General features: G+C 40.8%; 1 protein-coding gene across 1 annotated transcript in view; it reads left to right on the forward strand.

Moving 5' to 3' along the window:
* The first annotated feature begins 467 nt into the window (after positions 1–467).
* LOC100030460 (solute carrier organic anion transporter family member 4C1-like) overlaps positions 468–16,835 on the forward strand; it is a 125,630-nt gene continuing 109,262 nt past the window's right edge. The window contains exons 1-2 of the mRNA XM_001379924.4: positions 468–1,824; positions 4,702–4,965. Of these exons, the coding sequence (XP_001379961.1) occupies positions 1,539–1,824; positions 4,702–4,965 (550 nt within the window). The 5' untranslated portion in view covers positions 468–1,538. The remainder of the gene's footprint in view (positions 1,825–4,701; positions 4,966–16,835) is intronic.

The raw sequence follows: 16,835 nt of genomic DNA on the forward strand, positions 1-16,835 counted from the left end.
AAGACTCAGTTTGGGGACAGCCAAATGGCTCAGTGGATGGAGAGCCAGGCTTGCAGATAGGAGGTCCTCCTTGGAATGACCCTGGGCAAGTCACTTAACCTCAATGCCTAGCACTCACCACTCATCTGCCCTAGAATCAATAATGATTCTAAGACAGAAGGTAGGGGTGAGAGAGAGAGAGAGAGAGAGAGAGAGAGAGAGAGAGAGAGAGAGAGAGAGAGAGAGAGAGAGAGAGAGAGAGAGAGATGGGTTCATGGGTTCAGTCCTGGGGAAAGCCCTGGGCTTCGGTTCTGCCTGTAACACATTTTGGGATGCATGACTGGATAAGATACTGAACACCTTATGGCCACAGGTAAGTAGAAATTACGGAAGAGTTGCTGCTCTGCTTTGGTATAAAGAATTTCCCAGCCTAAAGGATCTCTCCTGGGTCGATACCACCGGTTTAGACCAAACCCAGTTCATTTATTCATTCGTTCATTTATTTATTTATTTACTTATTTACTCATTTATTTATTTACTCGTTTGTTTATTTATTTTTAGCGTTGCGCCCTATTTCAGACATGGAACATCCTCGACAACATCAAAACGAAATCTCAGACACCCACCCAAAGTCCGTCGGTGAAATGATCCTAAACTGTTCCTTCATTTCTATTTCGGCATCAATGAAATAGAAAAGAGAATCTGCAAACTGGAAAGATGCCTGGAGCGAGGAGGACAGAGCCGAGCCGAGCCGAGCCGAGCCGCTCGGGATGGATATCCCCGAAGAGCGAATGCTCGCCTCCGGGACCCCTGGCCAGGCTTCTTTCGGAGAACAAAGCAAAGGAGGGGGAGGCAAAGCAGCCCAGCAGAATGTGGTCCCGAAGCAGCGACGGTGTTTACTCCGCTAGCGGCAACCCCCACGGGGTCCTGCCGCGCGAATCCCACACCTTGGGTCCCGCGGGAGCAATGGGAGAGGCGGAGGGGACAGCCGTACCTTTGGGGCTGGTTTCCCGTTACCTCCGCTCACCAACTCCTCCTTAGGTCTTAAAGGCTAGAAGGAAAAAGTTGCATCACGGCTGCTGGCAGCTGCTTCCCTCTCCTCCCCTTCCTCATTCTCAGGTGTTGGCAGCACGGCGCTCCGGAGACCAGGGGCTGAACGGGCTGGGGAGCCACTGAAGGCGTGAAGGACGGGGTCAGGTTCAAGGTCAGGCGCGCTGGAGCTTTGGGGAGACGTCACGGCCTCCCTCATGGCCAGCCCAACAGCGAAGCGCCTTTCCTCCGAGAAGCGGGGCGGGCGGAGTCCAGAGCAGACAGGTGAGGTCGGCGCCTAATCCGCCTCGTCGCCCTCCCTCTCCCGCAGGGCAGGTGGCTGCTGTTGGTGGCCGTGGCCGTGGCTGTGGCTGTGGCTGCGGCGGCCACAGAGGCGGGTCACGCATAATTAGGCGGAGACAGAGGCGGGGACTGCCCTGCCCCGGCCCCGGGACGAGCCCCTCGGAGAGGTAGGAGACCTGTGACTACTTTGAAGGCGCCCAGAGCGAGCCCGGAGAGCTCATCTCACCATGGAGGGAGATGGAGGCATTGATAACCCGGCTTTCGTCCCGTCCAGCCCGAGCCTCGCTCGTCATTTACCGGCGTCTCCAGCTGAAGTCGAGGTTTCCGTCCAGACCAGTCCCAGCGAGGAGCTGCCCCCGCCGCCGCCGCCGCCGCCGCCGCCGCAGCCAGCGCAGGTCGCGGAGCTGGAGGAGGGTCCCTGCGGCTGGGGACGCTTCACTCCCGCCTTCCTGCAGCGCTGCAACAACCCCAAGGGCTTTCTGTTTCACTACTGCCTCCTGGCTCTCATCCAAGGTAACTACAGTCTCGGGCTCGGCGCCCCGTGCCCCGGAGAGCCCTGGAGAAAGGCTTGAGTGGGAGAGAAGCCTCAGACCCCCGGTAAAAGCGTGGCGGTGGAAGACGGGGTGGATTGGGCTGGGCAGGACAGGCTTGGGGATCAGTTTTGTTACCTGGACAGGTTTCCCTGGCGGGGAGAGTCATCGCCTTCCTTCAGCTAAGGAGACCCCGACCATCCCCGGCTTATTTTGGTTTTAGCTCTTTAAAAAATTCCAACCCAGCTCTCCAGAATTCACTCTATCTGCTCATCCCAATAGCAGAACAAACACTTCCTCGCGACTTCTGGCAGGAAAAAGAGCTTTTCAGGCGATTCTCTAAAAAAATGAGAAATCACCTGACCTGCCTTGAATCCAATCCCCTAAGAGAGCTCGAAAACTTGATGGATTCTAGCAGCTTAAGGAAGAAGCCGTCAGGCAGTGTCTGAATTACGTTCCTTTGGCTTACAGAGCTCTATTTATGTTGCTGCGTGTTTGGGATTAGAGCAGGGGAGCAATTTGGAACACCCTTTAGGTGTTGAATGTACATTAGAATTTCTTTTTCCTTTTAATATTATTGAGTCAATTTAGAACATTATTCCTTGGTTCAAGAATCACATTATTTCCCTCCCTCCCCTCCACCCACTCTTCCCGCAGCCGAGGCGCGATTCCACTGGGTACTCCACGTGTCGCGGATCCGTACCCATTTCCAAGTTGTTGGTGTTTGCACCAGGGTGATCAGTTGGAGTCTACATCCCCAGCCATATCCCCTCGACCCATGGATTCACGCGGTTGTTTTTCTTCTGGGTTTCTGCTCCCACAGTGTTTCCTCTGGATGTGGATAGTGTTCTTTCTCATAGATCCCTCCAAGCTGTTCAGGATCCCTGCATTGCCACTAATCGAGAAGTCCATTACATTTGATTGTACCACAGTGTATCAGTTTCTCCTGGTTCTCCTCCTTTCACTCTGCATCACTTCCTGGAGGTCGTCCCAGTTCACCTGGAATCCCTCCAGTTCGTTATTCCTTTGAGCACAATAGTATTCCATCACCAACATATACCACAATTTATTCAGCCATTCCCCAATTGAAGGGCATCCCCTCATTTTCCAGTTTTTGGCCACCACAAAGAGCGCAGCTATGAATGTTTTGGTACAAGTCTTTTTCCTTATTAGCTCTCTGGGGTACAAACTCAGCAGTGCTATGGCTGGATTATGTACCTTAGAATTTTGAAACAGATGATACAGTATGAAAGTAGATAGGCTTTCTAGGAAAAAAACAATGACATCTTTTGAAATGTCAAAGTCTGGGGAAAGGGAGAATGTTAAGACTATATGCTTTCATTCTTGATTTAGAAAACATCAGCTTCAAAATTGCCTCCCATTCAATTTCCTTCACTCTCAGATAAAACATTTTCTCAGTGTGCCAATCTCAGATTGTTGGAGATAAACCTGTTACATTTACACTTTTATAGATGATTAATAACAGCTTAAGGTATTATTTCAGGAATATTTTTATTTTTAAAAAAGACACTAAAACATTCTTGTCAAACATTTCTTGAAGTAGAACTCTAGTATATGGGAGGCATCTTTTTCTTTCTTTCTTTTTTAAACCCTTAACTTCCATCTTGGAATCAATACTGTGTACTCTCTAGGCCTGACTCTCAATCCACTGAGCTACCCAGCTGCCCCCATCTTTTTCTTTTTACAAAAGGTAGAGGAGACTTTACCACACTTAATAAATTAGAGCAACCACTTTGGACAGTAAGTGAATGAGTGATGATGAATGGCGAGTACTTCAGAACAAAACAAAACAAAAGATCCAAACTAGAATAAAATTTATCCACATTTAAGTTTTGTAACTTTCCACTCCTTTTAAAATTTCCTAACTTAAGGTTATTATTTTAATGTGTTTTCCCATCCTTGCATCAATGAAATAACACTTAAGCAATTTCCTAGAAGATAAAGAGCTTTAATCTGGATAGTGTCTAATCTGTTAGCAGGCCCATTTTTAACTATACAGAAAAGAATAACTTTATTAGCCTATAAATAAAGACTGTAATAATTTTTAAAAATCTTAGTTTAAATAGTATCTGGTTAGTTTAAAATAGTATTTAGCTTTCAAAACTTTCAACATAGTTTTGAAAATAAGATTCTTGCCAGATCAAGGAGAGAAATAACTGCTTCTATTTGTCACACCCATTGTTGTGGCCAAGGTAGCTGATACTTGAATACATTTTTTCCCTCTTGGATTCTCTTGCACTTATAATTGGAGGGGCTAATGTTTACTTCTGCTTTGAACTTTTTCTAGTAAGTGCTCTCTAGAGCACTCACATTTTGCTCCTTGTTAGTCTGTACAATAAATGGTGATTTCCCAGTTTCAGTTAGTGATGATTTTTTCCAATGACCCATGATTAACCTGTACAGTTTGAACTCTTCCAAATGGGGAGTATGTAACCAACAGTGGTTTGCTGCTCTAGGAAATTGCCTAGTGACATAGTATCATGGGGTTTTGTCTGCCTTGGCTTAATGTATTCATTTTGAACACAAACATATTTGAAAAAGCTGAATGAAAGATGAACTCTGACTTAGCACATAGTTTGTCATGGTAAAAAAAAGCAAAAAAAAAACAACCTAGCAAAAATATTCCCCCTGATCTGTCGTGTTGCAGTGAACTGAATATTTTTTCAATAAAACAGACACATTAGGATAATGAGTTTGTGAAAGGATGGGATCTTTACATTGTGTCCTATACCAACGAAATATTAAAGACATAAATAAATACATTTCTGGTATTGCTTTGTAATGGTGAACAGTTGTGACATGGTTCTAAACTGCATATTTTGCTCTTTTTTCCCTGTAGGTATTGTAGTAAATGGCCTAGTAAACATTAGCATCTCTACTATTGAGAAGCGCTATGAACTGAAGAGTTCCTTGACTGGCCTGGTATCATCAAGCTATGACATTTCATTCTGTATGTTGTCATTATTTGTATCATTCTTTGGAGAAAGAGGGCACAAACCAAGATGGCTTGCTTTTGCATCCTTTATGATGGGCCTGGGATCTCTTATATTTTCTTTGCCACATTTCACAAGTGGAGAATATCATTTTGGCTCTAAATTTGAAGGTAAGTACTTCTCTTAAAAATTAGATTAACAATATCCAATTTAAAAGTTTTGGAATTGTAATAAAATTCATTCCGTACACCAATATTCTACTGTCCAGGTCCAGTATGGCTTTTGTGAAATTATCTAGGACTGGGTTTTCTTAACTTGGGGTCTATAGACCAAAAGTCTATGAACTTGCATCAGAAAAATATGTATGCATATCTTTATTTCAAGATTGTTCTCCGTTGCTATGTGTTGGCTTCTTAGACTTATGAAAAGTTTCTTCAAAGGAAATACAGATTTGGGGAGATTTTTAGAGGATGAGTCAATTTTCATGGTTATGACATTTAAGATAATACTATTAAATTTGTAAATCTGAAAATTCATTTGATATACACTGCTTCAAGATTCACTGAACACTTGCAAAACCTCTAAGACCAAATGCTTGATGAAGAACTCTTAATAACTGTCAATGCATATTTCAGGGAATGTTTCTTCTGAATTTGGTATGATTAACTTTTCTATGTTTCTAAAAGTCCTCTTTTTACAGCCCCAAATAGCCTTGTATTTCTAAAAGGCAGCAACTCTAGAATCTGTTATGGCAAACAGTATTGGTTTGTAGCAATAATTGGATGGTGTAAAGTATAATTTTAGCATTGTGACTTAAAATCTAAAATTTAATTGGCCGCCAGGGAAAGTCCCAAATAACAAAATACTCAAATCAGCTGGAAATTTATGGTGATTTAATTGATATAGTGGAGGAGATTAAGAAGAAGGAAGAAGGATTTCTCCCGTCTGGCTAGCACTTGGCAGGAAGATTAGGAGATCTAGAAAGTAAGGTTTTGGAGTGTGAAGGAGGAAGAAATCAACCTGAACTCCAAAAGAGCTCAGCCAAGATGCCCAAATCTGAATCAGCTCAAGGGCAAACTCACTGCCAAACCCAGACAAATAGCTGCCACCACACCAAGATGTTGGAACACCTAGCATGCTGCCAGCCAGAGTTGCCTCTCCAGGGAAAGAGAGAGAGAGAGCAAGTGATGTGCTTTATATAGACTGTTTTATGTCTTTCCTGCATCTCATCTGTACCAATGATCGCTTAGCTTGACTTAGGATAGCCCAGGGGTCTGTCTGCTTTTTCTGCACATGTCTGTTGAAGGCCATTTCCTCAGATAATTAAATCTTTGAGTATGGTGCAGACATTCCTGATCTTGTTAAACTGAGTAGGGTGGAGAAATGTGTAGTTCCCAAGACTTGATTCTGTTAACCCAAGTATCTCCATTGTTACTAATCAGGAAATAGCTAAATCAGATATTCTAAAGTAAGGCCTGAGTAGGGTTGAGTAGTTTTAAAATTCACAATTGTTTGATAGAAAGTAATTTCATTATTTGGTTAAGGAATCATTGTAATTTTTTCATATAATGATATTCATTCTATATGCCTTAGCAATATCCTATGAAATAGTGTTTGAGAATTTTTTCTTAAAGATGAATTTAAAAGTTTGTTCTATACATATACTGCCACTTTATTAATTCCTTAAGGGCCATACTAGTTCAATTCAGACAGTTGGTTTTAAAATAGTCCTTGACTACCCTGCAACAATTTTTCACAAACTGCCTTCTTATCTGTCTGACATTCCTTTCTCTGGTTAGATCCAGGTCTATATATATCTACCTCTCAGCTCAATAAGTTTGTCCATGAACTGGGAAGGATTTTCACCGATCTTTTGGCTGAGATCTTCAAATTTTGTTCAGGAACTGTCAAAACATGCTGTCATGGCTCTTAGTAATGCCTCCCTAACCTGACAGTCTCCTGTAATCATTTTCATTATTCACTTTCCATCATAGGTCTTGCCAGGGCCAATGAACCCCCCTTCCCTGAGCCTGATTGACAAGAGAGATAACCTTATTTTCCTCCCTTTATGGGGGAATTTTTCTCCATTAAAAATGCCTGTAGTAAAATTTAAAAGTCATCCCAGGTGGGGTCTCTAGTTTTGTTTTTTTTTAAAACCTTCACCTTCCATCTTGGAATCAATACTGTGTATAGCTTCCAAGGCAGAAGAGTGATAAGGGCTAGGTAATGGGGGTCAAGTGACTTGCCCAGAGTCACACAGCTGGGAAGTGCCTGAGGCCATATTTGAACCTAGGACTTCCTGTCTCTAGGCCTGGCTCTCCATCCACTGAGCTACCCAGCTGCCCCCCTAGCTTTTTGATAAAGGCTCATCCTCAAAAGAAGAGATAGGCTGCTTAAATTTCTCAATAGCTTAAAGGGTAAATGGTGTTTGATGTCATACAGCATCTGTAGCTAGATTATTTCTTGTTTTCTCCTCTTGGTTTCCTGCTTGAGTTGCCATGGAGTAGATGAAAGGAGGAGTATTAGGAATAGAAAGAGTCAGATTGGGCAGAGTAAGAGGTAGTTTTAGTAGATTGAGAGATAATTTGGGCTAGCTGAGAGATGTAATATTCAAGATATTCTATCTGAGTCTCCATTAAGCTGTCTTTCCATTGTTTTTTCTTGTGGGAGAGAAATCTGCAAACAATTTGGTAAACTTGTAAGGATCCTATCAGAAGGAACAATCCCTTGAATAGTAATAACAGGAGATAGTCTAAAATTGTGAGCTGTGTGAGCGCATAAAGCTCTCTGGGAGTGGAAATTGTTTGAGATAGGCCAGAAACTGCTCCTTCATAATGTGTGCCATGATCTCCAGCACCATACTGCATTGCCTATAAATTCTTAGAAATTCTAACTAACTCCAATAGGGATAGTTTAATAACAAGTGAAGAAAATAATCAGAACAGAAGATTAAAAGATTAATCAAACTCCAACCTGGCTCGCCAAGAAATGTAGAGGTTACAATTAGGAGCCTGATAAAGAGAGGTTTAACAGATTTTTCTTTTAATTGAGGAAAAATAGTCAAGATGGAAAGATAAGAGAGAGATATTGAACTATCTACTTTACTACTAAATCTAAAATCTGCCTAAATCATCTTCTTATATCAACCTATAAATTATCTAAAAACTATGATTTGAGTCTCACTAATAACTCTTCAGCCTAGCTAGCCACACCAAACCTTATATATAATGTAGAAAATATACATACATACATATATATATATTCTAACTCCCTAAACAATGGACAGCTACCAACCCACACTTTCCTTCAATCAGATTTTACAGCAGCTGACTGTCACCAGCAAGTGCTAGTAGCTACCTGCCCTCAGGAAACCTTAAGAGTGAAAGGCCCTTTTCACACCTCATGCTTGCCTTTGTCTCTCACTGTCCAACTGTCATTCTTACCTCACTTCCTCTCTGAGAGCAGTTTCTATTTCCTTTAACTGTGGTCTGGTCTCCATGGTAACAGAATTTCTTATCTTTGTGCCTGGCTCCAGCTCTTTACCCAGTTATGTTAGAGCAAGGATTTAAGAATTCCCTTTTACAATTCTTAAGTGTGCTTTATGATATCTTAGAATATTTTCCAATAGAACAGCAATGTTCTAGTTAAAATTGATTTTGAATCCTAATATTTCTACATGTAGGTACAATTATATCAGAAGGTATATATTCCATAAAGTTCGTTTTGAATGCATAGTGAGGGTAGAAGAATGAAAGAAAGGCATATTTTATGTGGGAATAGTAGAAATTACTTGTTTGAATTGAATTAATGAGAAAATAGAATATATTATAATTTTAAAAATGGGGTTTGGAAGATTTAAGTTGAAGAACTAATTTTTCAGGGATGAGCCCAATTGACAAATTTGGTACTAGAGAAGATTTTGTGATCAAAGGGTATGGAAGGACAGTGACTGCCAGTTGTAAATATGAAATCTTAATCTTAGAGAACTATAGGAGAGAATGATGCCATCACAAAACAATTGACATCCATGTAATCATTCTAATGCTAATATTATACCATCCTGCCAGGCTTCTATGAAGCACAATTTTTTTCTTTTAGTCCAAAATGGAATGAGGAATTTGTGAGGCTTTCTGAAGAGTAAAAATCAAAATTTAGAGTGCCTCAGAGCTAAAAAAAAGTTCTTGAAACCTAATTTGACATTGTAGATCTTGTAATGGGCCCTCTGTGATAGGCACTACGGGATAACTATTGTTAGCTTCTGATCTTGGAATCTTTCTTTGCATTTGTATTTTAAATAGAAAATATTCACCTTTATCTGAATTTACTTAAAACACAATTTGAAATGCATATGGAATATTTTGATCATAGATACAGCATGTTTTTCATTTAAAGTTAAATTTTTGGTAATATGAATAGGTAAATTGAATTACAAAAGGGCTCTATCTGGAAAAATGAAAGTAGGCAGGTGAGAGATGATAATAGAGAATAGAAATCTCTTCTATTTGAGGAGGACAAGTTGATATATCATTTGAACTCAGGAATTCTGAGCTTCAGGAGGGTTAAAGTCAATTATAATTTTGGTACAGATATGGCCATCTCTTAAAAGGGGATGGTGGGGAGCCACTTAGCTACAACTTAAGAGGGCAACTCAGTCCAGATCAGACAGAAACAGAGATCAAAACTCCTGGTTCAGTATCACCAGGGTGTGTGTGTGTGTGTGTGTGTGTGTGTGTGTGTGTGTGTGTGTGTATGTGGGAATCTGGAAGCTATTCACACTTTTAAAAATTTAACTAAAAGAATTTTTTTGTTACTTGTAGAAACACTTTTGGACACATTGTTTTTGACATTTTGAAATTCAGATATTCTTGTTCCTCCCTTAGGCAGAGAATGGTCTGATACAGATTATAATCATGTGATATTTATTTCCATAGGGTACTCACAAAATGTTTGCTCTTCTAGCCTGGGTGAGATAGAGATCCCGTCTCCAAAAAAGAGGAAGGAAGGGGAAACAAGGAAAGAAGAATTATAAATTTACTTTCTGTGAAAAGAAGGCTAGAAATTTAATTTTTTAATTTTATTTTTGTTAAATTCTTAACTCTTGCCTTAGAATTAAAGCTGTGTATTGGTTCCAAGGCAGAAGAGCATTAAGGAGCTAGGCAATGGGGCTTGAATAATTTGCTCAGGGTCACATAGCTAGGAAATGTCTGAGACCAGATTTGAACCGAGGGTCTCCTTTCTCCAGGACTTAACTCTTAATCCACCCTGCTCCTTAACTCTCCCATGGCTAGAAATTTAATTACTTTTAATCATGGATAAGTTAATATAAGAAATAGCAAAGTTGATATCCTCATTTCAAGTGTGAAAATAAGGCAAATGATAGATGTCATTGTGGAGTACTAAGTAGTGTTAGTAGTAGTATTTAGCAGTGTTAAATATTGTTTTTAACTTCTACTTTTAGACTATTTGGTGTTAGGTGAGAACCAATAGGGGTAATCCTTATGTAATGTCTAGATTTCATCTCCCTACAGAAAGAATGATTCAATCTTGACATCAATCGCCTGGGTTGTCCAGATCTCTTCTGTTTCTTAGAATTAGTATGAAAAATGGAAATGTGGACTTTTTAATATTTTTATCCCCTTCCAATGTTGAGCATCCTTTTCTACTTTATTGTTGTTATATCATAAATATCATATGTAACATTTAAGATAAATTATCGATGAAACAGATTTTCATGATCTACTTTGAGAAGTTATTTATAAAATTGTTCCTTTGAGATAACATATTCCATGTCCCAAAAAACAGTTACAAGCAAATTTAGGAATGCCTCCTACGATGTCAGTTGACATCTTCTTGTCCTAATTTATAGACATTGGATCAGTTGCCTTGTATTATAAAATCTCTGAGTTGGAAGGTTCTTAGAGGTTCCACAGTCCAACACAGACATAAACAGAAATTGCCTCCCGCAAGGTCTTCTTCAGGTTCTTTCTGCAGGACTCCACTTGAAGGCCTGAAGTCAGAGGCTGCCCATTCTGCTTTTGGAGAGTTTTAATTGTTAGCACATTTTCTCTCTCTATTTACACAAAACATTAATCTGCTTCACTGCAGTTTCTGCTCATTACTCTTCCTTCTGGCCTCTTGGGAGAAGCTGAAGTAATTAAATCCCTCTTTAATGTGACAACCCTTCAATACTTGAATACAGCTATTCTGCCCTGGCTAAGCTTTTTCTTTGGCAGATTAAATATCTCTACTTCCTTGAATGAATTCTTGAATAGCAAGGCTTCTAAAGTCACCTTACCCTGCCCAGTCCCCTCCCATTACCTTCTTTTGTCTGAATGTCAATTTTTTTTATGCTTTTATTCTTTGATGACTTTATGATGCCATTGATCTGAATATTTTCTTCAATGGTACTAATTGCAAACCATGCATGTCTTCTCATTCTTTGTGTCTCTTATCCTTGTCTTTCCATGAAACCTCCATAAGGGAATCACTCGGTGTACTTGCATCTGGTCAGTCAGTCAACAGGCATTTATTAAATATTTCCAAGTTCTAGGAGTATGCTGGGAGTACAAATGCAAGTAAAAGTAAAAGGAGAGATAGTCCTTGTCTCAGAGAGCACACATATATATAAAGGGAAGCTGAAAGGGTGGGGGGAAGGAGATACCTGGTATTGTAGGACATGGGCATGATGGGAAAGTCTAGAGTATGGTCTGAGAAATGAAGATGAGAATGGCATGGATGGCCTCTTTAAATGGAATTTCTGGAAGAAGCCATTTAATCAGAGGGACCTTGATTGGAGGTTTGAATTTTAGGACTGCTTATAATTTCTAGGATGAAGAAGTTTCTAGGAGCATGGTGGTGTAGGGGATAAAATTAATGTGGATTGACTAAATATAAGAGAATGTGGTCACTGATATTATAACTCAAGTCAAAATGACTTTATTTAGCAGCTTTATTTACAAAATAGAGGGAAAGAGTAGAGTAATGTAAAAGAGAGTAAGTGGTCTAGCTAATCACCCTAACTGTTTCTCTGGTACCTGGCTCAACTCAGGCAGGGCTCATTAACCCTCCACTGGAGGGTTGTCAGCCAGAGGGCCCTTTAGCTGGAGTCTCCTCTGGAAACTAATCTCTCCAGAAGCCAGGAAAGGAGTCAACTTTTTTACTCACTCATGTTGTAGGTCAAAGGGGGAGATCCAAGAGCTGTCTTACCAAATGCTAGAGTCCCACGTCCATACTGGCCTCCAAAGCCTCCAAAGAGCTCCAAAGCTCATGATAGGAATTTTCACCCACTTTTAAGGATCCTTCTTTCCATCACTTCCTGTTCCTCCCTCCACTTTAGGGGGCCAATTGTGGTCATTACATTTGCTTAGGACTTCCCAGGGCTTCTTGGAGGTGCAAACCCTTTTAGTAAGTAGTTGTGGACTTCCCCTACTTTTGCTTTGGTTGATTAAAATTTTAAAGTAGACACGGGGAGAGTTAATCCCATCTTCACAATCCCCTCTGTGGTCCTTTGGGGAGTCTAGTCTCCCCAATGGATGATTTAACATAATTATCTTATACCTCTAAAGCTCTTCTAACTACAGGTGCATATATTATTGCACCTTCTAAGAGGAAACTCTAGTAATTAGAGATAAGAGAGAAATAGAAGAGAGACTGCAAAACCAATGTTTGTGCTAGATACATTGACAAAAAAACAATTGGAGGCAGTCCCCTTTGGTATAAAAGTTTACTTTCAGAATAACTGTGTTTAACTCCCTTCCAGTTCAATCAATTGCACCCCAAAGGTCATTCTGGATCTTCTTGATGCAGTGTAGGTTTCTGTAGGCATCTTTCTCCAAACAATTCATTTTCTGGATTCAAGGAGTTAGCAAGCTTCTTTTCCTGAACATCTTCTTAAAAAAAAATTTAAATCAACTTTACAAGTTGAACTTTTGAGCCCAAGGATAGAACCGCACCTTTATTCTCATCAAATTTCATGTTGTTATTTTTGGCCAAACCTTTTTTAAAATTTCCTTACTATGATTTAATGTAGGGGCAGGTGAATGTAGGGGCCAGGCAAACTGTTCCCCTCTGTGACCTGGAGCTAAGAATGGTTCTTACATTTAAAAATAAAGATTCATCACACTAGATAATATAAAAAACATTCTTAGTTGGGGGCCACATAAAAAATGAACTGTGGGCTATTATGCCATAGTTCTTAGTTTGCTGATCTCTGAAATGTTAGCCCTCCCTCTCACCTGGTGCTATTTGCATATTTGCATAGGGTAACTTTCATAACTTCATCCAATTAATTGATAATTGGAGAGATCCAAAGACAGGGATGATGGTATCACTTCTCTCATCGTTGAACACTTTGTGGTGGCTTTAATAAATATTTCCTGACTTTGTGTTGAATTTGAATTGGGGCATCTTTTGTCACTGATGAAAGGCAGTAAGGATTGCAGAATGCATCGAGGACAGTACTGGAAATGAGGGAGTCCTGGATTTCTGTATGGTCTTGGTCACTTACTAAATCTAGGGCTATGGAGGAATCATTTCATCTCTGTCCCTGGAGCTTCAACAGACTGCCAAATGAGCACGTGCTTTTGATTGATGTAGGTTCTCCTGGTCCCCTTGGCTTTCCAGTGCTCTAGTTTACTAAAAGTACTGAAAGAACAAGTAAAAAAATACCATACATTGCATTAATGAAGGAAATGAACATTTAATCCACGATTTTCTGTGAGTCATTAGATACAGAGTAATTTCAGGTATGTATCAAGCCTCGGTTCCATAACTGGACCTCCTTTCTTTCTAGGTGGATATTTGCCAAAGAATCAGAGATCAAGATTGGACCTAAGGGGTCAGATGCTGTTAACAAATAGTCCTGACATCATCTCTGTTGTTTGATTTGAAGATTGTGTTTAGGATATGGGCATATACGTTGAAGTGATTTTTCTTTTATTTGTCCTTCTCTGAGTTAGAGGGAAACTAAAGAAGGAGAGACAAAGATAAATGGAGTGGATGGGAAGATTTGTGGGAAGATTAAAGTAATTTAATATATACTGGGTGCAGAAGAAAACAAAGTACTCTGAATATGATTAATCTTGTATAAATGCCAAAAGGGTGAGAATAATACTGGAGGCTCAGAGTTACGTAACGGTGATAGTACTGTGTTAAAAGAGCTTGAATTCTCTTTTATGAAGGGGACAGAACACATAAATGAATTCTTGGGAAAACATTTTCCTCATAAACTACTTACATAATTGTAGAACCTCATCCCCTCCCTCCCCACCTCCCCAGCCTTCCGGCTCCCCCTGGCATCCCAAACAAAAAACTGGTTGTGTGACTTCAAAGGAGGCATGAAACAACCAGAGGAAGTTTTGGTTAGAGATGGTGAATGAGAGGAACCCTCAGCTTTAAAGTTAAAGAGTTTTAGCTACTTGTAAGGTACAGTATTTTAGATAGGGAAGCCCAATTCTAAGTTATAGAATCTTGGAGTTCATTTCAAGGAACCTCTGATTTCATCTAGTCCAGACCAAACCTGGGCAAGAACCCAAGGACGAGGGCTCCCTTAGGCTCTGCTTGGAGCATCATCTCCAATAAGAAGAAGCCTCGTATTCTGGCCAGGCCTAACTCAGGCTGCTCTGAGTTTGGAGTGGGAGATGGGCTTGGAATTGCAATGATACGAGACCCTAGGAAACCTGGTGGCATTTAGCAAAATTTGTCAAAAGAATTTTAAGCAGAGATGTGGGTCCAGTTGAGCACAGCTCCTCCATTCCTCTTCTGCCATGGGAGCTCATCCGGCCAGAAGGGGACATTGACTACCACTGGGGTGGCCACGGAGCTTCAGGAACCCTGATGATCTCGGGTTGGACTTGGTTGCCTTTGGCAACTGGAATACTGTCTTGGCAATTTCAGCCTTAGACTCCTGGACCAATTAAGTTTCAAGGATGGTTTTGTTGACTTTTTAGGGGGAAAAATAGCCAATGTGGCCTTATTCATAGAATATTTAGCACTCAACACAAAGAGACTCTACTAAGACAACTCCAACTCTCAAGACTTCCTTTGTCATAAGCTGAAATCTGCCCGTTTTACAGTTTTTGCATTTTGTTATTACTTGCCCTTCAGATCCATATAAAACAAGGCATATCACTCTGGTGTGATGGTCCTTCAAAGATCTGAAGACATCTGTTCTGTCTCCAAGTTTTCTTCTGGATAAACTTACTTGATTCCTTATTTTTTTTTAATACCCTTCCATTCATCTTAGAATCAATATTAAATCTTATACTTGTCCATTAAAAAAAAACCCTTCAAGTATAGGAATTTTCATTTATTATTATCAAATTGAAACTTTGTAGAGGCCTTTCAGAATCTTCTAGATCCACTTCGTACTTTATACTACTTGTACCCTTAGATATTCAGTAAATTTTATTCATTATTCATTGTTCTGGTCTGTCTTCATCATTTTCTGTTTTCGTTCCAGCCATCTATAAATGTGATCAGCACACCAGAGATCCAAGTGGCTGATAAAAGTGGTGAACAGAAAAGGACATTTTTTATTGTAGAAAAAAACTAGTTTGTGCCATGAAACATTAGAGTGAATAAATCTTATCCTTCCAAGATACTCAACAGTTTAGCTCCGTCAGGGAAGACTTTCTGAACGCATTCCTGACACGCGGTTGGCGCTTAATAAATGCTTATTTAAATGGAATCAAAGCCTATAAAATAGTTTGTTGAATGTTGGCTTGAGAAAGCTTTTCTCACAGCAGATTTTCTGTTTGCTGAATATAATTTTGGGGTTCCATTTATTTTAGGACCCTTTGAGTGAATGGTGGCGCTTGCTCTCTCTTGTCAAAAGGGCACATTTCTTCTTTCTGAAACGGTTGGGTGGACAGTTGAGTTTCTGGAGGTGTCAGAACTAGATCATGGAGCCAGGCCAGGAGAGCTCGATTTCCTTACTTTTAGACAGTTTTTCTATTGCAGGCGTTTAGACATCATCCAGGTCAAATCCCTTGTTTTACTGATTAGGAAACAGAATCCTGGAGTGCTGAAACGATGTTCTCAGTGCCACGAGGATATTTCATGACCACTTCCAAGAAGAGAGTTTGTGACTCTGAAAATAAAATAGTCAAACTCCCCTGACAGAATCAAAGGGCGGAAACTAGTGAATCAAACCCTGCCCCCCACCTGGCCCGCCTTTCCACTCTGGACACTGACACTATCTTAAAAAATCTGACCTCTCATTCCTTGAGTGCCTTCTGTACGTGAGCCAAGCTTCTGATGGCTGCACAATCTGTGGGGACTGAAGAAAGATTCACAAGTACCCAGAGGCCACTCTAGTCATTTGTTGTGGATGAATATCACAGCTTATGGGAACTCCTCTTAAAGAATTCTGAAGGAAATCTGCATTCCAAAAAGCACGTTACCTTTATTGGAGGACCAGGCTGCCCCCTCAAGCCTCCATCCCAAGACCACCAAAACCAAAAAAAGCAGAAACCATTTACGTGAAGTCAGAAAAGATGGAGGCAAGGAGAAACTATGGCCTGTTCAGGGGCTCCAAGATTATATGTCTGTCCTCTGTTCCCACACTCTAGGCCTGGTAAGCCTGTCTGTTCCCTGGCCCTGCATTACCCTGTCTGGGTCTGTCCAGGTGCAGCCCCCTCTTCTTCCTTTTGCTCTTCCTGCTCTGTTCCTGGCCTCCGTGTGTCACTGAACTGTGTGGTGGCCTTCCTCCCTCCATGGCTAGGTGGCCTCCTTCCTCCTTCCTTGCCTCCTTTTCCTGCATCTGCTGGGCACCTTCACAGGAAGGCAAGATCTCTGCGGAAATCTGTGGAATGCTCCATTTACATAAGCCAAGACGCCTCTCCTCTTTGGGATTGTCCTGTTATGTCATGGCAGACATTCGTGAGACCCATCTTAGGCTGCACCCCGGCTCTCTCTTTCCTCCTCCCCTCCTCAAGCCCAACTCAAAAAGGGGAAAAGGAGGGGACAACGAATATGCCTAAATGAAACATCACATGTTTAATTGGCTCTCGGTTCATCTAGAAGGTTTGGGTGACCGAGA

This window comes from Monodelphis domestica, chromosome 3 (genome assembly GCF_027887165.1).
Source record: "Monodelphis domestica isolate mMonDom1 chromosome 3, mMonDom1.pri, whole genome shotgun sequence".
NCBI lineage: Eukaryota > Metazoa > Chordata > Mammalia > Didelphimorphia > Didelphidae > Monodelphis > Monodelphis domestica.